At 45.5% G+C, this 25,132-nt stretch overlaps 1 protein-coding gene across 1 annotated transcript in view; it reads right to left on the bottom strand.

Annotated features, from left to right (window-relative positions):
• Positions 1-21,475, bottom strand: part of ASS1 (argininosuccinate synthase 1) — a 49,578-nt gene extending 28,103 nt beyond the window's left edge. The window contains exons 1-8 of the mRNA XM_070955626.1: positions 21,418-21,475; positions 19,358-19,470; positions 17,343-17,411; positions 16,941-17,129; positions 12,566-12,622; positions 10,996-11,070; positions 7,290-7,360; positions 7,052-7,082 (exon numbers count right to left, since the gene is read on the bottom strand). Coding sequence (XP_070811727.1) covers positions 7,052-7,082; positions 7,290-7,360; positions 10,996-11,070; positions 12,566-12,622; positions 16,941-17,129; positions 17,343-17,411; positions 19,358-19,465 — 600 coding nt within the window. The 5' untranslated portion in view covers positions 19,466-19,470; positions 21,418-21,475. The remainder of the gene's footprint in view (positions 1-7,051; positions 7,083-7,289; positions 7,361-10,995; positions 11,071-12,565; positions 12,623-16,940; positions 17,130-17,342; positions 17,412-19,357; positions 19,471-21,417) is intronic.
• Between the last annotated feature and the right edge of the window lie 3,657 nt (positions 21,476-25,132).

Here is a 25,132-nt window from a genome sequence, read left to right as displayed (position 1 = left end):
AGCAGGTGATTCTGGAAACTGTGTTTTCCTTGCAGTGTCTGCGAGGTTAATACACCCGAGGAGGGGGAGAAAATAGAAGAAGAAAGGGGGGAAAAAACTCATTTTGAAAACACATCAACCTTTATGTATAAATACATTTGCTTCTCTCCCCTCCAACCCCCCCCCGGCTCTTTTTTCGCCAGATTTTATAGCGCAAGGGTGCCAGATCAGGGTGAGTGGGGGGTACACCCCCTCTCTGTTCCCATAATTACGGTATGCCTCAAGCACTTTGGAGAAATGTCCACCTTTGGAGGCATGCAAGAGAAGGGAAATTTCCAAGTGGGGAGGGGGAGAAGGCGGGAAGGGGTGAGGGAAACCGCTCCCCTCTCCTGGAAAATGAATGGCACCGTCTCATATTTAACTTAGGCCACTTGGTAAGGGTGGGAAAGGGGTCTTTGGTCCGAGCTGCGGAGGTCTGAACTTGAATCCGGTTGGAAAGTTACTTCTTTTCGTGCCGTTGTGACTTCAAATGGTCACTGAAGGAATGGTTATAAGTCAAGGACTATATATCTGTATTGTATTGCCCAGAACCAGCCATTATGGATTAGCTTTCTCAACCTCAAGGGAGGGAGGGAGGGAGGGAGGGAGGGAGGGAGGAAGGAAGGAAGGAAGGAAGGAAGGAAGGAAGGAAGGAAGGAAGGAAGGAAGGAAGGAAGGAAGGAAAATAATATGCTTAAGGAAGGGGAAGAGAAGGGAAGGGAAAGGGAGGAAGGAAGGAAGGAAGGAAGGAGGAAGGAAAATAATATGCTTAGGGAAGGGAAGGGAAGGAGAAGAAAGGGATGAAAGAAGAAAAGAAAGAAGAACAAAGTAAGAAAGTAACCGGATAGGAAAAGAAAAGAGAAATAAGGAAAGGAAGGGGTCAGCCAAGAGTTTTTGCAGCTCAGATCTTACTCCCAATGAGAGAGGGAGGGAGGGAGAAAAGGAGGGAGGAAAGGAGGAAGGAAGGAAGGAAGGAAGGAAGGAAGGAAGGAAGGAAGGAAGGAAGGAAGGAAGGAAGGAAGGAAGGCAAAATAACAATATCACAGCTGGAAGGGACCTTGGAGGTCTTCTAGTCCAACCCGAAGGGAGGGAGGGAGGAAAGGAGGCAGGCAAGCATCAATGCTACATCAGGAGCAATCATTGACTGGCCTCTAGAAAAAAAATGAAAGCTGGGCCTTCTTAGAGGAACACAGCCAACGCAAGCATGACCCAACATCTAATGTGCTTCCCCCCCAAACCATCATCCGGCTGACGTCACCGAAGAAGACTCCCCTTAGAAAGCTTGCTGGCCGATGGCCAACTCAAGCATTTGCCTCTCATCCAACAGGCCCCAAGAACAGATGGGAGAACGCAAGGAGAACCCAGTGATGAGACAGCAAACTTAATTATTTAAACCATGCAGATCAATTTCCCTCAACCGGGATGAGAAGGTGCGACGTCCCGACCGCTAACCAAACCCAGAAGGACGGTCCCTCCTGTTCCAACACCTGGCCTTTCCCCCCCCCACCCCCAAAACAGCAGACGAGATGGGCCACGGAAATTTGAGATTAGCTGAGTGGAGGGAAGCATTTTGCTTCTAACTTCCTCTAACTTCTCCTTGAATCACAACGTGGTTGATGCAAGTTGCTTCACAACCCCATCACTGAATAACAGAGTTGGAAGGGACCTTGGAGGTCTTCTAGTCCAACCCCCTGCCCAGGCAGGAAACCCTACACCACTTCAGACAAATGGTTATCCAACCTCTTCTTAAAAACCTCCAGTGTTGGAGCATTCACAACTTCTGGAGGCAAGTTGTTCCACTGATTAATTGTTCTCACTGTCAGGAAATTTCTCCTAAGTTGCTTCTCTCCTTGATGAGTTTCCACCCATTGCTTCTTGTCCTGCCCTCGGGTGCTTTGGAGAATAGCTTGACTCCCTCTTCTTTGGGGCAGCCCCTGAGATATTGGAAGACTGCTATCATGTCTCCCCTAGTCCTTCTTTTCATTAAATCAATGGAACAGTTTGCCTCCTGCAGTTTTGGCTGCTCCATCACTGGAGGTCTTCAAGAAAAGATTTGTGTGGGACCTCGGTGCCTTCCGCCGTGCCCTTAAAACCTTCTTTTTCCAACAAGCCGGGCTGGCCTAACACTTTTTGAAATGTTTTTAATTGTCTGTTATTGTTTTTAATCATGGGGCCAAATTTATATATATCTTTTTAATTGTATTTTAATGTTTGTAGTTTATGTTTTTACTTGGCTGTTCACCGCCCTGAGTCCTCAGGGAGAAGGGCGGTATACAAATTTAAAAATAAATAAATAAATAAATAAATGTGGTACCTTGAGCAAGAGGTTGGACTAAAAGACCTCCAAGGTCCCTTCCAACGCTATCATTCCACGAAATACAAACCGTAACAAATGCAATTGGAACAGTGGCTTGTAAACCACGATTGGTGGCTTAACGCCCGTTATTCCATAAACGGTGGGCCAGAGCAAACCTCAGCTCGGGTCTGGTTTATGAATCAGGCGTGTTGCTAAACGTTGCAGGCCGCCGCTTTCCATAGGCATCCACACACCCTCGAAGGCATTAGCCACGCCGAGTGAATCTATACAAAACGTGAACGTTACCAATACGGAGATAAGATGCACCCACTCAGAAAATTAGAGACGGGAGGTTGCATGACCTCATACAAGCCAGAAGAGATTAGATTTTTTTTTTTTTTACCTTTCTCATTTCATTTTTTCTTTCTCCTTAAACTATAACTTTTATGTAAAAGAAAAAAAATAAAAAGGCAGATCTGTATCTTAGGGCTGTTTCGTTGTTTAACAATACAGGTGCCTTCAAAACACCCCCAGATAAAGCAGGAAGGGGACGTCCAATCACACGGACCACCGGTTTCAAATTTTGCATCTCCCGCTTTTCATTTTTCTGGGCTGCGGGGAAACAACCCCGTTCCGAATTTAGGAATGCAGGAGGTGGGTCCTTGACTTACAACACAGTTCGTTTAGTGACCAAGGCTACAAGGACACTGCGAAAAGGGGAGCGGTGGCCATTTTTCACACCTACGACCGTTGCAACGTTCTCACCGATCAAAATTCAGATGCTTGGCAAGCTGGCTCAGATTTATGACGGTTTGCACTGAGTCCCCTTTTGTGACAAGCAATTGGGGAAGCCCAGGTTCACTTCACCAACTGTGTTACTTATTTAACAACTGCAGCGGTTCACTAAAATGGGGGCAAAACTCAACAACAATCTCGCTTACCGTGTTTCCCTGAAAATAAGACCAGGTCTTATATTAATTTTTGCTCCAAAAGACGGATTAGGCCTTATTTTCTGGTTAGGTCTTATTTTCGGGGAAATACGGTACTAAATGCATCCATCTGGCTGACAACTGGGGCTTATTTTTGGGGGTAGGACTTATATTACGAGCATCCTCAAAAATCATGCTAGGGCTTATTTTCTGGTTGGGTCTTATTTTCGGGGAAACAGGGTAGCAGCAGAAAACGTTGGGCTCAGTTGTGGTCGTAAGTCGAGAACTGCCTGAAAGTTGGATGCTTTGGAAGACCAGAAGTGAACGGAGAAAGAAAATTGAGGCGAATGGAAGTTAGGAAATATCTAAAAGGAAAACCAGCTATGTCTGCAGGTGTCCCAACCAGCAGCCCACTGAAATAACTTTTAAAACGTAAAAATAATCTCTGTTGCTAACTCGGGAGGGGGCTATTCTTTTCTCTCTCCGCCCCCCCCCCCCATAAAGTTGAATCGAAATGGTTTTCTAATGGGGTATCAATGCCTTCCATTTATCCCAGACGAGAGGGATTGCAAAATCATCTTTAAAAAGGGGCGATGGAAGAAGGGGAGAGGAATGAGGGGGTGGGAGTGGAGGAAAGAATAGGGGCCAAGGGGGGGGGGGAAATTGGAAGTAAATGGTCCATGAATTAAACTATGATGCACAGCTATCAATGCCGCAAATGGTTTATTCATCCAGGTTGATATTGTTGTGGCTGAGACTGAATGAAGTCTTTTCAGGGTGCCCAGATGAAGTTAAAGCAAGTAAATTTCTGTCTTTCTCGACATTAGCTGCCTCATTGCTCCTCAATCAGGCCTCACAGAGGCAGAAAATAGCTCAACCATCTGTTTTCAAATCCCTCGACTGGCAGGACTCTCGTGGGGAGGGAGGGCGCGCCGAGGGAGAGGGGAGGGAGGAGTGGGGGAGAGATTTGGGGGGACGACCTGGGGCAGCCGAGAAGCAGTTTTCCCACCTTGGAAGAAATCCAGGGGCCCCCATGGCCGGGGGACAAAATTGCAGGGGAAAGGGCCTTTTCAAAAGGGGGAAGGAAGGAAGGAAGGAAGGAAGGAAGGAAGGAAGGAAGGAAGGAAGGAAGGAAGGTAGGAAGGAAGGAAGGAAGGAAGGAAGGAGAGAGGGGGTAGAGAGAAGGAAGGAAGGAGGGAGGGAGGGAAGGAAGGAAGGAGAGAAAGGGTAGAGAAAAGGGAGGGAGGAAGGAAGGAAGGAAGAAGAGAGTGGGTAGAGTGAAGGAGGGAGGGAGGGAGGAAGGGAAGGAAGGAAGGAAGGAAGGAAGGAAGGAAGGAAGGAAGGAAGGAAGGAAGGAAGGGAGGGATAGAGGAAGGAGATCAGAAGAAGAGGAAGGAAAGAAGGGAGGGAGGGAGGGAGGAAGAAAAAGATGAGAGAAGTAATGGAGGAGATTCAAAGAGGAAGGAAAGAAGGAAGGAAGGAAGGAAGGAAGGAAGGAAGGAAGGAAGGAAGGAAGGAAGGAAGGAAAGAAGGAAGGATATGGAGAAAGGTCAATGTAACCTAATATCATTTCTGGAGGAAGAATGATATTGGACCAAGAATATTCTCCATGCACTGATCCAATCATCAAATTATTTTGACTGAGAAGAAAACCGCTGCCCTGGGACCTCCAAGTCAAGAGCATCTCCTTCTGGGACATGACAAGATGCTGATGTTCACCACCTCAGCCATTCCCCCCTCCCCAACCTTACCCCTCGGAGACCAAACTGTCCAAGCCCAGGGTGAAGAAGCCAGCTCACTTGGAAACCAGGAGTTTGGAACGTTTCAACCAGAGAGGACCCGAATTGAGACACCATCAAAGTCAAAATGAATTTATGGGCCACAACCTACAAGACCGACTCTGTCTTAGGATTTCCTTGGGTGACTTTGGGCCCATCGATCTCTCCCAAGGAAGGCACTGAGAGACCCGCGGGAGGAAAAGTTTTCTCGAATTCGCTTCTCCTGACCTGTCTGCCTACCCCCAACCTCGGCGTCTGATTGTCTAATTAGCGTTGATGGATGGTTTAAGTAGCTCTCCTGGCAGAGTGACTCCATCGGAGCATGAAGTGGAAGGAGAGAGACACAGCCAGCAGGCAACACAACCCTTCTTCCCCATTAAGACGTCACAAAAAATAGCACCCAGTTGGTACACAATGAGAAAACGAGTGGGGCACGGCACCGTCTTCCATTCTGCCCAAGAAAACTTCGATGCCTTCACACAACCAGCTGCCCCTGGGTTACCAAATTGGTGCTGGAGAAAACTCCTGCGAGTCCCTTGGATGGCAAGGAAACCAAACCGGTCAGTCCTAGAGGAGATCAACCCTGACTGCTCTTGAGAAGGCCAGATCCTGAAGAGGAAACTCAAATCCTTTGGCCACCTAAGGAGAAGGAAGGACTCCCTGGAGAAGAGCCCAATGCTGGGAACGATGGAGGGCACAAGAAGAAAGGGACGGCAGAGAAGGAGGTGGCTGGATGGAGTCACTGAAGCAGTCGGCGTGAGCTTCAATGGACTCCAGAGGATGGTAGACCACAGGGAGGCCTGGAGGAACGTTGTCCATGGGGTTGCGATGGGTTGGACATGACTTCACAACTAACAACAACAACTGAGTTGAAGCAATGGATCCAATTCTGCGCTCACCAGAAGGTTCACGGTCAAGGAAAAAGTTGGCCAAGGGTTAAATTCTGGACAGACATTCTTCATTCTACTAACTTGACTTTGAGAGGAGTTTTCATAGTTTTGGAGGTCCACCTTCGTTGGACTCCAGATCTACAAGGACAATAATCATTGACCACGGGAATGGATTTTCCACACTCTAGTCTTCAATACTAGAAAAAAAAATCTAATTTTGCCCCAAATTTTGCTCCTTGCAACATCTAAAGAAGTTTCTTACAGACTCACATTTATGACGGTTGTAGCATCCTGCAATCCCCTTTTGTGGCCTTCTGACAAGTCAAGTCAAGTCAGATTCACTTAACAACTAATTAGTTGTTACTAATTTAACAACTGCCGTGATTTGCTTACCGACTATGGCAAAAAAGGTCATAAAATGGGGCAAGACTCGTTTAACAAATGTCACACTTAGCAACGTGGGTTAATTGTGGTTGTAAGTTGAGGACTACCTGTATAAAGTGGTATCATAACTTCTCGTGATCTTGATGCTATCCCTTTGTTGATTATTAGCGAGATGACTTTTAACAACATGACCTTTCGTTACCCCAACTTAAACTGTTGATTTATCTTCACTAATATTGTTGTTTTTGGTTGGGTTAGGCTCACACCAAAGTCAACATCTGCTTTGCCTTCTCACATGATGCGAGATTGACCCAATGGAGTTTATTTATTAAACCATGCAGGGGTGAAATCCAGCAGGTTCTGACAGGTTCTGGAGAACCGGTAGCGGAAATTTTGAGTAGTTCGGAAAACAGGCAAATGCCACCTCTGGCTGGCCCCAGAGTGGAGTGGGAATGGAGATTTTGCAACATCCTTCCCCAGGAGCGAGGAGGGAATGGGGATTTTGCAACATCCTTCCCCAGGAGCGAGGAGGGAATGGGGATTTTGCAACATCCTTCCCCAGGAGCAAGGAGGGAATGGGGATTTTGCATTATCCTTCCCCTGCCACGCCCACAAAGCCACGCCCACAGAACCAGTAGGGAAAAATTTTGAATTTCACCCCTGAAACCATGGTTAAGGCAACCCTGGGGCAGGAAAATATGATGGGACTGGAGAAGGTCCCCAGATATTTCTCCAAGCCATCTCTGGTCCTCTTACCTTAGGGTTCTCCAAAATACCACCTTCATAGCTTCGGAGGACGAAGATCCAAGCAGAAAGAAGAAGAAGGAAAAAAAAAAAAGACCAACATATAATTGAGTCATTAGCATAACGAGAAAACTTGATGGTGGGAGTGGGGCAGGCCATCCTCAGCTGGGAAAGTCTCAATGACAGCTAACTCCCACCAATAGGTTAAACCTGGGGCCTCAATCCTACAGGTGTCCTCCCTGCCCCTCACCTGATATGCATAAGGTTTTCGTCCATACTCCAAGGATTAGATGGTGTAACCGGAACTGGAATTCCATGGTCCTGAAACGACACGGAAGGATTTAATGAAATTGAATGAAAAGAAGGACTAGGGTTGACATGATGGCGGTCTTGCAATATTTGAGGACTGCCACAAAAAAGAGGAGGGGTCAACCTATTGGAAGTACCTGAAGGGAGAAAAAGAAGAGAGGAGGAGGAGGAGGAGGAGGAGAAGGAGAAGGAGAAGGAGGAGAAGGAGAAATAATAGAAGGAGAAGAAGAAATAATAGAAGGAGAAGGAGAAGGAGGAGAAGGAGAAATAATAGAAGGAGAAGAAGAAATAATAGAAGGAGAAGGAGAAGGAGGAGAAGGAGAAGGAGAAGGAGAAGGAGAAGGAGAAGGAGAAGGAGAAGAAGAAGAAGAAGAAGAAGAAGAAGAAGAAGAAGAAGAAGAAGAAGAAGAAGAAGAAGAAGAAGAAGAAGAAGAAGAAGAAGAAGATGATCATCTACCTGTACTTTTGGTTCCATCTCTGCCTGCTTCCTTCAAGCGCATGCATTTGGCGATCCTTTCCACACCCACCTTGTCCTCTCTTCCCCTTCCTTCCTCTCTCCCCCCCCCTCCCCACGATACAGAGACAGTCATAAACCCAAGATCTCTTACAAGGTCACTCCACCAGTCAATTAGCTGGAGATGTTTCTCCAAGTGAAATGGTCTGTGAAAAAAAACAAGAACTAAGCACCGGGCAGAGAAATTAGCAGGAGCAGCAGCAGCAATAACAACAACAGGCTAAAGCTTGTCAAGCAAGGGAAACAGCAGGACGTTTCTCCAAGAGATGCTCAGCTGGGATTTGCTAAAGGAAAGCCAAGCGCTTCAAGTGTTTCGTCCAGATTTCATTTTCGGGTTGACCCCGTTCAAGCTGTCGTAGGATATACTCCCACTTGGGAAAAAATCTCCTTCCTTGAAGGTTCTGTTGTGGGTTGGTTTGACTGTGTGCTTTTGTCACAGTAGGCTAGTTGGCACACACCGGGGAGCCATCCACACTCCGTGGTGCCCTGAAGGGGAGGAGATACTATTCTCACTTCCACCGCCAAGTTGCTCTTCCTTTTGTTGCTGCTTTAGCTTTGAAGAGCTTATTAGTCAACTAAACTGTTCTCTCCTGAATGGGCTACCCTGAGCTATGCAGGCAGGTGGACTGGGGAGGCCAACCCGCCCTCTTATGGGGACCCCCACCACTTCCCTGGGCCCACCCTAGAGACTACATGTACACTTGGCAAACTCCGTTGGAAACACACTACAAAGTTTCTTCTGGTTTGCAGAAGGAGGCGTCCTTCTCGCTTGGGTGTATCTCAACCTGGACCACTTGAAGGTGGCTGGACATCAACTCCCAGAATCCCCCAGCCAGCCTGCTTTAAGATGGCTGAACTTCAACTCCCAGAATCCCCCAGCCAGCCTGCTTTACAAGGTGTGGACTCCTAGAATTCCCAGCAGGCCATTTTCAAGTTGCCCATGATTGAGACATTCTTACTGATATGATTAGGGATGGCAGCTGCAGAATTCTCACGCCAATCACGAGGATAATCTGTATAAAGTTGGCAGGAAATGTTTATGACTAAGTCAACAGGCAATGATGAAAGCATATTAATTGCAAGAAACAAACCAGCAGAGGAAGAGGAAGGGGAGGAGGAGGGGAAGGAGAAAGGAGGAGGAGGAGGAGGAGGAGGAGGAGGAGGAGGAGGAAGAGGAGGAGGAGAAGAAGAAGAAGAAGAAGAAGAAGAAGAAGAAGAAGAAGAAGAAGAAGAAGAAGAGGAAGAGGAAGAGGAAGAGGAAGAGGAAGAGGAAGAGGAAGAGGAAGAAGAAGAAGAAGAAGAAGAAGAAGAAGAAGAAGAAGAAGAAGAAGAAGAAGAAGAAGCAGCAGCATCCACATTCAAGATGTTTTCCTGCTTCCTAGGCCATTGGAGAAAATAAAGTAAGAAAAATAAAATAACACAATACAATACAATAGAATACAATGGGGTGGGAAAATGTGCATCTGGAGTCCAGTTGGCTCCGATCCTTGAGAGAACAATTCTGCTTGCAACTGTTTGTGAGTTGCAAAATCCCTGCAACATTCTCAGGTGCTCCTTAGAATCTAGGAACAATATTTGGCCTCTGAATGGAGGGGCGAACGTGTGTTTTGTCCATTCAGTGGTCCCTCTCTCACACTCCCTCCCTCCCTCTCACACAAACACAAGCATTGAAAAGTCCCCCAAAAGTCCTTTTAATTGCTTTACTCCTTCCTTAAAGCCTTTTTCAGCAAAGACAGGGAGAACCAGGAATAAAAGGGGGGGTGGGGGAAGGAAAGAAAGAAAGAAAGAAAACCTGACCACGCTCAGTTTTCCATATAATACGCGCCCTAATTAAAAACACGCGTACACCCCTGTCTTAACAACTCGCCTACTTGACAATTTGTTTGGCAACATATGGGGGACTCTTGTAAATTTCCCCCTTGAGGCAATAAATAACAGATGGCAGGAAAAATAAATGGGGGGGGGGGAGAGAAAGAAACCAGCATCCTTGAAATACACGTGTTTTTCAAGTTCACAGTGGATGGATGGACATGTTTGCAAATGTTTTGCAAATACAAAATAAATAAATAAAAAGCAAAAAAAAAAGGCTGTCTTTTTGGTGTTTTGTTTTGTTTTCCTCCTGCACCCAGCTTTCAATTTCGGGACCTTGGAAATCATTTACTCTGTTTTAGATAGCAAGGGGGGGGAAAATATAGATAGAAAGATAGAAAGAGACATGGGACTTCAAGCAATTTTCTGGTTTGTACACAAAACGGTTCTTTTCTTTTTGATTGATTGAACACAGTTGTCAAACGTTCGTGGAGAAGAAAAGGGCCCCTGGGGAGGGAGTGATGCAAAAGTCCTCATCTGTTTTATTGTGACTTGTCCTGGAGAGGAGGAGGAAGGAGGGAAGGAAGGAAGGAGAGGAGAGGAGGAGGAAAGGAAAAATGGAAGGGAGGGAGGGAGGAAGGAAGGAAGAGAAAGAAAGAAAGGGAGGAGGAGGAAAAGAAGGGAGGGAGGGAGGAAAAAAGGGAGGAAGGGAGGAAGAGAAGGAAAGGGAGGGAGGAAGGAAGGAAGGAAGGGAAGGAAGGGGAGGAGGAAAGGAAGGGTGGAAGGGAGGGAAGAAAGGAAAGGGAGGAGGAGGAAAGAAAGGGTGGAAGGCAGGGAGAGAGAAAGAAAGGGAAGGAGGGAGGGAGGGAGGGAGGAAGAGAAGGAAAGGGAGGAGGAGAAGGAAAGGGAGGAGGAGGAAAAGAAGGGAGGGAGGGAGGAAAAAGGGAGGAAGGGAGGAAGAGAAGGAAAGGGAGGGAGGAAGGGAGGAAGGAAGGGGAGGAACGGGAGGAGGAAAGGAAGGGTGGAAGGAAGGAAGAGAAGGAAGAAAAGGGTAGAGGAGGAAAAGAAGGGAGGGAGGGAGAGAGGGAGGAAGGAAGGAAGGAAGGAAGAAGAGGTGCCAATGTAACTTTGAACAATCGCTAAATGGCCAGTCGTAAGTCAAAGACTACTTGGAAAGCCAACCATCAAATGCAAAGAACAATTCTAGGAAACAGTTACGATGCCGGGACAAAGGCCGTGATGGCTACCAGCTTGTGGCCTACGAAGAATGGGTGGAACCAGAAAGCATGGGGGGGAAACAAAGAAAGGATTACAATTCTGGTACCTTGGCATATTCCATGAGGTCACTCCGTCCTCGGAAGCGGGTATAAAACTCGGGCATTCTCCAGGGCGCAATGATCTGCAGATACCATGGAAATAAAGTTTGTTATGGCACTGACCGAAAACCAGTTTGGTGCAGCGGAGAAGGCTGCTGCACCAAACTGGAAGGAAGGACGGAGAGGTGGAGGAAAGGAAAAATGGAAGGAAGGAAGGAAGGAAGGAAGGAAGGAAGGAAGGAAGGAAGGAAGCTGAGGGGAGGGAGGGAGGGAGGAAGGATTGAAAGATGGTGAAGTCAGGCAAAGAAGGAGGGAGGGAGAGAGGATTGAAAGTGTAGATTGTACTGACTTTGTTTTATTCGGATGTATTAATTATAGTATTATTATGAATTAGTCCTAGAAAACTGATGAACTCCAGGGTAATAGATTCAGAGATATTCCTTATCTGGTTCCTCAAAAACCTTCAACAATGGCAGAGCGTCTTAATGCAGTGGAAAAATGCTTAATTTTTTTTTTAAATTTAGAGACTGGGCAACTCTTTGTCCGGAATGAAATAGGGTCTCCTGCTTGAGAAGGGGGTCGGTCTAGAAGACCTCCACGGTCCCTTCCGACTCTATCATTCTCTGTTCAGAGGTGGATCTGCCTTAAAAGTAGTCCTGGCTGAACTGTCCAGTGCAGTCAAACACAGGAAATGCTTTTGTGACATTTTGAAGGAGGTCATAAAATGCTCTCCGATCCTTTTGGATGTCGTAAAATGTTTTATAAAAATTTGCCATAGGGTCAATTCCTCCGGTCCCAAAGATTTTTGGGTGCATTCTGTAAGTTAGTCCATTTGAAGTACCTTAGGTCCGAAAGTTTGGCCCTATCACTGCACCGGCTAAAGATCCCAGACATAACAATTTTAGGAATACATGGCTTAATTAATTCGTATTGATATTATATTTCTTCATATGTTTTGCCTTGTTCTGCATAATCTTCCTAAATTGCAGTGATCGGAGTTGGACCGAAGCTCATAAAAACACTTGCAAAAATTCCCAATGGAGGATAAAACCTCATCCAGTTCCATCCAAGGAATTAAAAATAATTCGATTTGAATCCATTTTTTTTTTAAAAAAAAAAATAGCAACCACTAGCTAACAAACGATCAAAAGGACATCCTAACCTTTTGCTAAGTCATTGTGATGTTTTAATTGACACTTTCTAGGTCAATTAAAGCGAGAGCATTTCAGTTACCACAGAATTTTTGCCCTGGGCAGGATGAAAATAAATAAATAAATAATCCCACTTTGCAAAAGGTTTTGGAATCACCTTTGTTTGGAGAGATTAAAGTGGAGATTTAAAAGGCCCGGTGGTGCCTTCTGGCTTTGAAATGCTCCCTGCTTAATTCCAAACACCGATTCCAGAAAAAAGGAGAATAAACTTTTAAATTTGAGTACGTGGGGCGTATAACCTGAAGTCCCGGGACTGGTTGCAGCTGCCTCAAAGCTGGCAGTCGGATGGGGAGATTTGGTGAGTGGGACCGAAGAGGACTGAAACAACATTGTGTGTGGTTGCGTAGCACAAAACAACGAGCCTTACCTGGATCTGAGGGGAGAGCGCGTAGTAGGTGAGCTCAAACCGAATCTGATCGTTGCCCTAAAAAAAAAAAAAAAAAAGGAAGAAGAGGATTTATTTATTTTATTATATTTCTATACCGTCCTTCTCCTGTGGGACTCAGGGCGGTGTACAGCCAGGATAAAACATAGCATATCAAAGTTAAAAACATTTTAAAAAACAATTAAATAATTTTGGCCCGAATTTAAAGCAACCCAATTAAAACCGAAATTTTAATAAAAAGGATTCGGCAAAAATCGCAAATCGTTTTTGCCCAACGGAAACGTCGGTTTGCGATCGCTTTCGCTGGGGAAGCTCTCCACCGTTTTTATTTTTCCCCCGCTGGGATCACCTGGTTGCCTCCCATCCAACCGATACAGGAAGTCCTCGATTTACAACCGTTCGTTGACAACAGGGATGAAGAAAAAAAAAAAAGAGGAACTGACAACCTGATTCCTCGTAGTTACGGCTGTCGCCGGGGTGAGGCGATCAGGATTTGTGTCCTTGGCAACCAGCAAGGGGATTCAGGATTTTCTATGTGTGTTCTATATTGTAACCATGTTGAGCCACATTTTAGGAAGAGTCGGGTTCTAATCCTACCTGATAAGGAAACTCTGAGGTGGCCTTGGGGATCCCTTTGAAATTGGCACACAGCTCCGGATTTGCGGGGGAGGGGGTGTTCAGATGGGGGAGGGAAGGCGGGGGTTTATCAGTCCAGACAGGCTGAAAAATATTCCCGATAGAAACTAGCAACAGATCCTCAGGCATTCTGAAGTGGAATCCTAGAACTGCAAGGGACCTTAGAGGTCTTCTAGTCAAACCCCCTGCTCGAGCATGGGAGACCATATACTGTCCTGATCAATTTCCAATTTGGAAATTGTGGAACACCCACAACTTCTGGTGGCAAGCTGTTCCACTGACTAATTGTCCTCGCTGTTAGGAAGTTTCTCCTTAGTTCTAGGTTGCTTCTCTCTCCTTTGTTAGTTTCCATCTGTTGCTTCTTGTCTTGGTTTTTTGGTGCTTTGACCCCCCTCTTCTTTTTAGGAGCCCCTCAAATATTGGAAGATGCTATCCTGTCTCCCCTGGTCCTTCTCTTCACTAGACTAGCCATGCCCAGTTCCTGCAACCGTTCCTCGTATATTTGCGCCTCCAGTCCCCTCATCATCCTGGTTGCTCTTCTCTGCACTCTTTCTAGAGTCTCCACATCTTTTTTGAACAGTGATGACCAGAACTAGATGCCGGTTTAACAAACACTCTTTCTTGAGAATCATGTGACCGTTGAGAGCAACCGAGATGATCGTGGTTTGCAGGAGCCAAAAAAAAAAAAAAGAGGCGGCGACGGAAGACTCTGGAGCCAACATCTAACCCAACTTCCTTCTCCCATCTGCTTCTCGGTCATGGAGCCTCACACAGATGGTGCCTGGAGCATTTAAGAAATTGGCAGTGTGGATCAGGGACCAGGAAGCTTTGGGGGCTCGGATTACGGGGAGGGGGGTGATTGCCTCTCAACCCATTTGCCTGCAAGCCAAGCTTACTCGAATGGGAAGATGTTTCAAAGGGCTTGTAGCTTTCTGAAGCTACAGCTGAGAGAACATTTCTTAGAAGGCAAAAGGCAAAAGTATTTCAGTACGTTTTAAGGCCACGTCGAGCAGAGTTGTGAGGTGGGTTAGGCTGAGAGGGAGAGACTGGTCCAAAGTCACCCAGCCAGTTTTCATTCCTAAGGCTGGACTAGAACTCACCGTCTCCTGGTGATTATCCCAAAGTCATTCAGCCACCTTTCATGCCTAAGGCGGGACTAGAACTCACCATCTCCTAGTGATTGGCCCAAAGTCACCCAGTCAGCTTTCATGGCTAAGGCTGGACTAGAACTCACTGTCTCCTAGTGATTGGCCCAAAGTCACCCAGTCAGCTTTCATGGCTAAGGCGGGACTAGAACTCACCATCTCCTAGTGATTGGCCCAAAGTCACCCAGTCAGCTTTCATGGCTAAGGCTGGACTAGAACTCACTGTCTCCTAGTGATTGGCCCAAAGTCACCCAGTCAGCTTTCATGGCTAAGGCGGGACTAGAACTCACCATCTCCTAGTGATTGGCCCAAAGTCACCCAGTCAGCTTTCATGGCTAAGGCTGGACTAGAACTCACCATCTCCTAGTGATTGGCCCAAAGTTACCCACCTGCTTTCATGCCTAAGGCTGGACTAGAACTCACTGTCTCCTGGTGATTGGCCCAAAGTTACCCACCTGCTTTCATGCCTAAGGCTGGACTAGAACTCACTGTCTCCTGGTGATTGGCCCAAAGTTACCCACCTGCTTTCATGCCTAAAGTGGGACTAGAACTCCCCATCTCTTGCTATCAATTCAGGGCGTTGGGGTAAAAAAAATAAAAATCTTGTACCAAACTCCTGCCAGAGTTCCCAAACCTCACATTGCAACTGTACAGGAGCAAAATCAGCCCTCCCACCTCCTCTTTTCTTTTTAGAAAGCCTGATTCTGCAATCTTTCTCTACCCTTTCTGAGCTATTTCCATTCTGCTCAAGCAGCACAATTTTGAATGATGAAGCCCAAAAAAAAGGAATCTTGATAAAAGTAAGTCTTTGCTGCCCTCTTGTGGGAAAATGTGTGCCATACAGTTTTTAAAAAACACTACAAGCCTGTGTGAATTTACAAACAGGTTTGTTTTTAATTAGAGTTTTAGAATAAGATTAAAAAAAAATCAAGGGAAAAAGAATACTAAAAAAAAAAGAAAATAGAAAAAGAAATAATATATGACTTCTGCCTGTCACTCCATTGAGTAATTGCCAGGCATCAAGAGAACTTAAATATTTGTTGCTAATCAGGAATTTGTCCCTTCTCTGTCTCCTTCCTTCCTTCCTTCCTTCCTTCCTTCCTTCCTTCCTTCCTTCCTTCCTTCCTTCTTCTCTTCTTCCCTTCCTTCCTTCCCTCCCCTCTCCTCTCCTCCCCTTCCCTTTGTGTCTCCTTCCTCCCTCCCTTCCTTCCTTCTTTCCTTCCTTCCTTCCTTCTTCTCTTCTTCCCTTCCTTCCTTCCCTCCCCTCCCCTCTCCTCTCCTCCCCTCCCTTTCCCTTTGTGTCTCCTTCCTTCCTTCCTTCCTTCCTTCCTTCCTTCCTTCCTTCCTTCCTTCCTTCCTTCCTTCCTTCCTTCCTAAGCAATTCAACCCTGTGCAATTTAGCTTGTCAGCTACTCTAGGAAAATCCTGTCTAGCTAAAACTCAGTTTAGCTAATTTTTAACAAGCGCTGTCCAGATACGTGCAGTCTTATTTTTCTTTGAATTATTCAGAATTACTCAGAGGGACAAAATCCAAGAAGATGACTTCCCAAGAAAGTCCTTGGCTAAGTTTGCTCAAGCCGTAAAATCGAATTTGTGCCTCATGCAAATTTTGGTCCTCGCTTCCTAGAGACATAGATAGACCTTCTCCCCTCAGTCCAGATTCCAGCATGGAAAGTAAAGTCCACTGAGAAGATTAACAGGGGAGCAGTTTAAAACATCACCAATAAAGGAGAATATTTTGCAGCGCAGGGTTGAAATGAGGAGTGCTGGGAGCTCTCTGAGCTTGGTGGTTTTCTTGCAGACGTTTCGTGACCCAGCTAGGTAACTTCATCAGTGCTAGACCTCACATTCCTTCTCCTCCTCCTCCTCCTTACACCCCACTCCCTTCTAGCACTGATGATGTTACCTAGTTTGGGTCATGAAACGTTTGCATGAAAACAACCAAGCTCAGAGATCACCAAGGACCCCACAATCTCCTCCTTCTCCTCCTTCTCTTTCTCCTCCTCCTCCTCCTTCTCCTTCTCCTTCTCCTTCTCCTTCTCCTTCTCCTCCTTCTCCTTCTCCTTCTCCCACAAACCCTACTCCCTTCTAGCACTGATGATGTTACCTAGTTTGGGTCATGAAACATTTGCAAGAAAATAACCAAGCTCAGAAATCACCAAGGACCCCACAATCTCCTTCTCCTTCTCCTTCTCCTCCTTCTCCTTCTCCTCCTTCTCTTTCTCCTCCTTCTCCTTCTTCTCCTTACACCCTACTCCCTTCTAGCACTGATGATGTTACCTAGTTTGGGTCATGAAACATTTGCAAGAAAATAACCAAGCTCAGAAATCACCAAGGACCCCACAATCTCCTTCTCCTTCTCCTTCTCCTCCTCCTTCTCCTCCTTCTCCTCCTCCTTCTCCTCCTCCTTCTCCTTCTCCTCCTCCTTCTCTTTCTCCTCCTTCTCCTTCTCCTCCTTACACCCCACTCCCTTCTAGCACTGACAATGTTTGGGTCATGAAATGACTGCAAGAAATCAGCCGAGCTCAGAGAGCACCAAGGAGCCCTCATGAAAGGATCATGCTGGCTCACCCCACCTTGCCTGTAGCTCCATGAGAAACGAATTGGGCCTCCTCTCTCAAGGCGATTTCCATCTGCTTCTGGGCGATGCACGGCCGAGCCAGAGACGTGCCCAGAAGATAGCGGTCCTCATAGAGAGCCCCAGCTTGGACCGCTGGCCAAATAAACTCTTCTACAAATTCTCTGCGCAGGTCCTCAATGTAAACCTAAAATTCAGATGATATGATGGAGATGAAAAGTATTATAAATAAAATAAATAAAACATGGGGGGTGGGGAAAAAACCCTTTTCTGATGGAGCACCCACTACTTCTGGAAGAAGGATTGGTGTCCATGTATGCTTTAATGAGCCATTATTCTTTCAGCAAACTCTGATTAAGCCAACTGAGGCCAAGGGTAGCAGGCAAAATTAATCACTCACCTTCTTGGCACCCAAAGAAAGAGCTTTCATTCTCGCCTTTTCGAAGTCTTCCTCTTGTCCAATGTTGGCCTGGGAAATATTTAAAGGGGGGAAAAATAGGAAATAACTTCTAGATTAAGGAAATCTGCTTTTTTGTGTGTTTTTAAGGGGAGTTAAGGTAAAGGTTCCCCTCGCACATACGTGCTAGTCGTTCCTGACTCTTGGGGGCAGTGCTCATCTCCGTTTCAAAGCCGAAGAGCCAGAGCTGTCCGAAGACGTCTCCGTGGTCTTGTGGCCGGCATGACTCAACGCCAAAGGCGCACGGATCGCTGTTCCCTTCCCACCAAAGGTGGTCCCTATTTTTCTACTCGCATTTTTTTTTTACGTGCTTTCGAACTGCTAGGTTGACAGAAGCTGGGACAAGGAGCGGGAGCTCACCCCGTTACGCGGCACCAGGGATTCGAACCTCTGAACTGCCGACCTTTCGGTCAACAAGCTCAGCGTCTTAGCCACTGAGCCACCACGTCCCTTTTAAGGGGAAAAAGGCACCAAATCCTTAATTGTATAAAGGGGTCTCATTATTTCTAATTTGGGGGGGGGGGGTATCTTAGAATATCTTGGAAAAGGGGGCTGCTAAATTTTGGAAGGATAGCAGAGCCATTTCCCATCTCTGAGGGGTAAAAATTAAGGGAAGAGATTAAGGGAAGGAGAAGAGCAAAGAGGAAGGGAAGGGGAGAGGGAGGAAGAGCGAGAGAAGGAAGGAAGAAGTAAAAAGAGGGAGGGAAGGAAGGAATGGAAATGGGAGGGAGGGAGGGAGGGAGGGAGAAAGGAAGGAAGGGAGATGGGAGAGAGTAAGGAAGGAAGGAAGGAAGGAAGGAAGGAAGGAAGGAAGGAAGGAAGGAAGGAAGGAGTAAAGGGAGATGGAAGGGAGATGCCTGGCTCTTCCTATAAGCCTCCCCATTCTAGCTTTCTCTGCAGTTCCTAAGGGGAAAATACTGGCTTCCCTGGAAGGGCACCCAGAGGCCATCTAGCCCTACTCTTTCCTAAGATGCCAATCCACGGGGCTTCCTCTGAAGCCATTTCCTAGCTGAGTGAGGCTGCTTGAGGGCCTCCAGCTCAGCCGTTTAAACAATATTGCTGCAAGAGAAGTAGTTGCCGTATTTGTCCTTCAGTGGCAATAAAAATAACTCCAAATAACAAATAAGGGGGAAAATAAGTCCAAAGGGGTAAAGTTCTCCGCTAACTAAAGCAGGACTCATCATAAGACACTCTGAACTTTGTCTTGATAAATAAGGTGATGGGGGGGGGGGGGGGGGTTTTGATGATTTTTTCATTCTTGAAATTCTTTTGAAACTTTGTGGCTTGCAGCTTCTTTTAATCACGGATATTTATTCTCAGGTCCTGGATTTCTGTGTGTGTTCATTTGAAGGGCCCCAAGTCTTTACAATGAAATTTATATTTAATTAAAGACTACTTTCGCTCCCCCGGGGACCCAGCAGCCGGATTGGATATCAAATCCCATCATCCTCAGCCCTGCTGCTAGCTAGTTAGGGGCCAACTAAAAGGCAAGGCTAGAATTGAGTTTCCTCCTTCCTTCCGGTTTGTGGCTGATGGTTCTCCTCTTAACCGAGGCAAGACTGACACCGGTTGAATTTCTACCTGGGGTCCCTTGCAACTTTCACAATCAAGCCATTGCCGTGTCTCTTAAACTTGGCAACTTTAAGATGGGTGGACTTCAACTCCCAGAATGCCCCATCCAGCATGCTGGGAAATTTGGAAGTTGAAGTCCATCCATCTTAAAGCCTACTAACCAGGGAGTTCTGGGAGTTGAAGTCTACCGTCTTAAAGCTTGCTGTCTGGGGGATTCTGGGAGTTGAAGTCCACCCATCTTAAAGCCTGCTAACCAGGGAATTCTGGGAGTGGAAGTCCACCCATCTTAACGCCTGCTGGGTGGGGAATTCTGGGAGCGGAAGTCCACCCCTCTTAAGTTGCCAAGTTTGAATAATATTGATTAAGTCCTTGAAAAGTTCTCTCACCAGGTAAGCGATGACATCATAACCTTGTTCTTTCAGCCAAACCAGGATGCAGGACGTATCCAGACCACCACTGTACGCCAGAACCACAAGGCCTTTGGCCTGAGACATTGAGTCTATAATAATCATAATAATACTTTGATATCTTTGATACTATCATAATAATAATAATATTGAGCTTATATGTCACCCGAAGGACAATTCAAGAAAAAAAAAACCCCATGAGATTAACAGGCAGAGTCTGGATATCTTCAGAAGACCCCAAACCCAACTGCTTTTTTTTTCCAGGCTAATAAAAGAGCTGATATTACTGGATTTGCTTAACAACCTTGCGATTCACTTAACAACCAATTGGCTTAGCAACGGAAATTCTGGTTCCAATTATGGACATAAATCAAGGACAGCCTGTATTCACAGAATAACTTCTCCAGGCATTTTGAATGCTCATGAAGCAGCTGTAACAGTCGTTTCAGAAAGACGAGAGGACCAAATATTGGCACCAACGTAGGTCTTGAGCCCGCGGAACTCATCACCACAAGATTCCACATGAGCATGATGGTCCTGGCTCAAACTTCACTCCCAGCCTCAGGAATGGGCTCCCTCCTTCTAATACAACTTCCAGAACCCCTCATCCTTGCTGGGACTGATGGGAGTTGTAATTCATCAACCTGTGTACTCTGTATAATCTCCAGCCCCACACCCCAAATGCTGTTAATCTGCAAATACAGGTAATCCTCTCCTTACGACCACAACTGAGCCCAATATTTCCATTCCTAAGGGAGAGAGTTGTTAAGTGAATTTTCCCCCAATTTTAACAGGATAACAGAGTTGGAAGGGACCTTAGAGATCTTCTAGTCCAACCCCCTGCTCAAACAGGAAACTCTATATCTTTCTGGACAAGTGGATGTCCGATCTCTTCTTTAAAAAAACCTCCAGTGATGGAGCACCCACAATTTCTAGAGGCAAGGCGTTCCACTGATTAAATTTTCTCACTGTTAGGAAATTTCTCCTTAATTCTAGGTTGTCTCTCCCCTTGATAAATTTCCATCCGTTGCTTCTTCTCCTGCCTTCAGGTGCTTCAACTGATTAGATAGAATCGATTGAAGAGATGGATTCTATTATATAGCCTGACCCAATTTAGGGAAAACCAGTTGCGTTATTTTTTCCATAGAGGTTTTTTCAATAAAAGGATGTCCAGCTTGGCACAGAGCAGAGCTGGCAGATCTGGGGCACTGTTGGCACCATCCAAAATAAAGATTTGTCCACTGGCTCCGTTAAACAACCCCAGTTTGTACTTTCAGTTCCCCTTGTACAAAAGAGCAATTTCTTTATTTATTCCGGCTGCGTATCTCCTGTTTAAAACTCAGGACACAGAGAATTTTAGGCTTTTCCTTTTGTTCTGCCCGTTTCAATCTCTTTCAAATCCCCCAAAAACTTTTATTTCAACAGGTGCAGAAAAGGAGAAAAGCGAAGGGAAGGAAAAGGGAGAAGTAAGCCCGTAGGAAATAAAAAAAGTGGAAGAGAAAACAAATTGAAACTCAAAAGAGGGGAAACATTAGGAAGTGAGGAAGAGCAAAGAGAAAGAAAGAAAGAAAGAAAGAAAGAAAGAAAGAAAGAAAGAAAGAAAGAAAGAAAGAAAGAAAGAAAGAAAGAAAGAAAGAAAGATTGAAAAAGAGGAACAAATATACGAAGAAATGGCTTCTGATATTCTTCACAATTATATTTCAATCTCTCTTTCTAAAGTTACGTCAGAATATTCTTCTTTTTCTAATCTATTTTATCTCAAAAAAGATATAAAGAGTCAGTTTCTGACCTTCCTTTCATTCATCGTGCACACATTTATATTTTATCTTCTCTCTATTTATAGTGTGGCTTCCTTCTTCTCATCCTCTCCTCTTTTTAATCGTCAAACCCGCCCCCCCCCCAAATCAGACGTTCCTTCTTTCTCCCCAATCCTCTTTAAAACTCTTCCAAACTTCTTTAGAAGGTTTTTTTTTGCAACTCTTCAAAACTTCGTTAAAAGTTTTCCCCCACCAGCACCACTTTCTTGCAAAGTCACTTACCTGCAAAGACAAAAAAAAAAAAAAAATCAGCTGCAGATTAAAGTCAGGGGTCTCCCCACCAAATCTCGGTGCTTCAAGCCATCCCAGAATATATACCCCTCCCCAATTATCTAAGGAGGAGGAGCCAGGACGGGCACAGTCCAACCTCAGCAAGCACCCCTTTCTCTAGTCTTTTAGTCACCATCCTGGCTGGGTGTTTTGAGTTATTCAAACCTTGCCAATAGTTTTGGGCCAGTTGAACCATTGCCAAGGGAGGGGGGGAAATACCCCTGCCCTAGTTATTATTTTAACTCTTGCACCATCGGACACAGCAGCCAGGTAGGGAGAAGAATTTGGCAGGCCTCTTGACGGATCTACAACTCGTGACCCGCCGGAGAGAGATAAGGTCTCATTGCAACAGACCGGTCACCTGCCTGAGTGGAAAAGATAATGAGCATATTGGACATTCTCTCTTTTTTTCCAGACCTGTCAGACCTCAGTCCAGGTTTTTCTGCTGGAATTTGGCACCGTCAGGTCATAACTGGAATAAGGTAAAGGTTCCCCTCGCACGTATGTGCTGGTCGTTCCTGACTCTAGGGGGCGGTGCTCATCTCCTTTCAAAGCTGAAGAGCCAGCGTTGTCCGAAGACTTCTCCGTGGTCATGTGGCCGGCATGACTCAACGCCAAAGGCGCACGGAACGCTCTTCCCTTCCCACCAAAGGTGGTCCCTATTTTTCTACTTGCATTTTTTTACGTGCTTTTGAACTGCTAGGTTGGCAGAAGCTGGGACAAGTCACGGGAGCTCACCCCGTTACGCGGCACCAGGGATTCGAACCGCTGAACCGCCGACCTTTCGATCGACAAGCTCAATGTCTTAGCTGCCTGAGCCGCCGCGAATACTTGATGCTTAAATAAACTTATTATTTATTTATTTATTATTTCAATAAACTTATTGATGCTTAAATTGATGCTTAAATAAATCGAGCTATTTATTTACCGTTTGGGTCTGGAGGCTGACTGTACGATGAACAATTGAGGGAACTGGGTACGGCTAGTCTAATGAAAAGAAGGATGAAGGGAGACATGATAACTGACTTCCAATATTTGAGGGGCTGCCACAGAGGAGGACAACCTATTCTCCAAAGGACCAGAAGGCAGGACAAGAAGCAATGGATGGAAATGCATCAAGGAAAGAAGCAACTTAGAACTAAGGAGAAATTTCCTGACAGTGACAACAATTGACCAGTGGAACTCCTTGCCTCCAGAAGTTATGGGTGCTCCATCACTGGAGGTTTTCAAGAAGAGATTGGACAGCCATTTGTCTGTATAAGGTTGGACTAGAAGACCTCCAAGGTCCCTTTTAACTTTGTGATTCTGTCTTCTTCCGTCTTTTTGTCTTCCCTGTTTTGAAAAGCCTCCATCCCCAGGGTCTGCTCTGGACCCCGTAGTCCTTGACTTGCAACCCCAATTGAATGTCATCCTTTGCTAAAGGGTGCCGTCACTAAGCGTATCATCGTGGCGGAACCGTACCCAATTTTACAACAATTTTGAGTCCGGTTGTTAAGCAAAATCACTGCAATTGTTCAATGAATTGTGCAGTTTTTAAGGGAAATTCAGCTTCCCTCATGGATTTGGCTTGTCAGAAGCTGGCTGGGAAGTGGCAAATCGACATTCAGGTGATCCCAAGATTAATCGTGGTCAATGCAAGCTGGTTGCTGAGTGCCCAAACAGTAATTCTGGGACCTCGGTGTGTTTGTGTGTGATAGTCATAAGGACAGGTCATAAGTCAATTTTTTTTCAGCTCCGTCGTATGTTTGAAAGGTCATTAAATGAACTGTTGAAACTTCAGGATTACCTATCAGCTGTAAAAGCTTTAATCAGCATAGGGAAAAGACATCAAATAGACAAGTATATATATATATGGAAATGGACATTTGATTTCAAATCAATATCAGGATCTGTTATCAATGCGTTCAATACAGTCCCCAATTCTCCTGATTAAATCTCCAATACACAAAGTAGCCAATGGTTGCAATAGAATTCAATATTGTCTCAATGGATGGGCGAAATATCCAAGTGACACACCAGGGGGCAGTATGGTTCAATACATTTCCCCGTTCTCCACTTTTAATCTGTTAGTACCTATGTCAGCCACTGGAGGGCAGCATCTGGTATGTCCCAGAGCAGTGTTTCTCAATCTTAGCCACTTTAAGAAGTATGGAGTTCAACTCCCAGAATTCCTAGCTGGGGAATTCAAGGGGGGGTGGGGAATTGAAGTCCACACATCTTAAAACATGTCCGAATGGGCAATTTTGGGAGTTGAAGTCCACATGCCTTCCACATGCTAGGGAATTCTGGGAATTGAAGTCTTGAAATCCGATGGCTGGGGAATTCTGGGAGTTGAAGTTGCCAACTTGAGAAAGGCTGCCCTACAATTGCACTACCTTGATCTATTTTACCCATGGGCCCTGCAACTGCATGTCAGCCAACAGGTGGCATCATTTCCTAAATTATTAAAAACTTTCCCTAGTTTACTCAGAGGGATGCAGTACCCAGCTGAGCCACGAGGGGGCAGCATGTGCTTGATGTATTTGCTATATATGTCCAACAGGGGCATTCCATTATTGTTAGTGTTTAGAGAAATGAATTGAAACTTTTTAAAGGTATTTTTTTTTACTTTCACTTTCGTTTTAGACCAAAAAAAGAAGAAGAAGAAGAAGAAGACACCTTAATGTCCACCTTGTTTAACAACGGGGACGTTCCAGTCCGAATCGTAAATCAAGAACTCGAATCGTAAATCAAGAACTCGAATCGTAAATCAAGAACTCGGTTTAAATCATCATGTCGTTATTTTTTCATAGGGACCCTTAAAGATAGCCCATTATTTTCTTTAAAATTAAAAATTAAAAAATTAGAAATGCCTCCCAGCCCTTGACTATTGAAAAGGATCCAAGTTCTCTTTTGTCCAAAAAAAGAGAGAAAAGAAATAAGAAATAATGTTCCTTTTTTTTCCTTTTTTTTAATATGCAGGCAATGGAAGTTTGTGAGATCGGAGTTCGGAGCATCGAAGCTCTTTAAAAGCAAGGCAAGGATGCAATGACTTCCCAACCCTCCCGCCCCACATCCAAAGTGAAGCCTCACACAACAGTTGTGATGGACAAAACAACAACGACAACAAAAAAGACACAAAAAAAAAAAGGGGGAGGGGGACGGAATTTAACCCCCTTCCGACTTCAGCCAGGCTGCCAAGTGTGCGTGATTACAGATTCAGGGCTTAAATTTCTCCCGCAAAAGAGGGGAAAAAGAGACCCCACCCCATTTTCGGTTTTTGATGATCCTTCAGGCAACAAGTCCGTTATGAAAGCGTCAAATAGATAAGGCAGCAGTCTGCAAAAAGAGAAATACACACACATACACACACACACACACACACAAAGAGGCAAATCATATCCAAAGGAGATGGGAGGGGTTTTTTTTTTGCGCATCGCTCGGAACATTAAAAAGGGGCTTTGTACATGCAGACCTGGGAGTGGGGGGGGCAGGCGATCCCGAGCGATGCAAATTGCAGCAAATCCAGATGATATGGAGAAAAATGAGTTTTTCAAACAGATTTTGATTCACAATTTTTTTTTGTTTTGCTTTTTGCCCTCCCCCTGTACTCCCACCCATACCCTGCCTGCTTTTCCAGTCTGACTTAATCAGTAGCCTCTCCAGTCCCTTCCATTCCTCCGCCCCA

The sequence above is a fragment of the Pituophis catenifer genome, unplaced genomic scaffold, assembly GCF_029215685.1.
Source record: "Pituophis catenifer annectens isolate HBS135680 unplaced genomic scaffold, rPitCat1.0.hap2 SCAF_17, whole genome shotgun sequence".
NCBI classification, from domain to species: domain Eukaryota; kingdom Metazoa; phylum Chordata; class Lepidosauria; order Squamata; family Colubridae; genus Pituophis; species Pituophis catenifer.
Note: the sequence above shows the minus strand (reverse complement) of the source record. Positions and strands in the feature narration are given on the sequence as shown.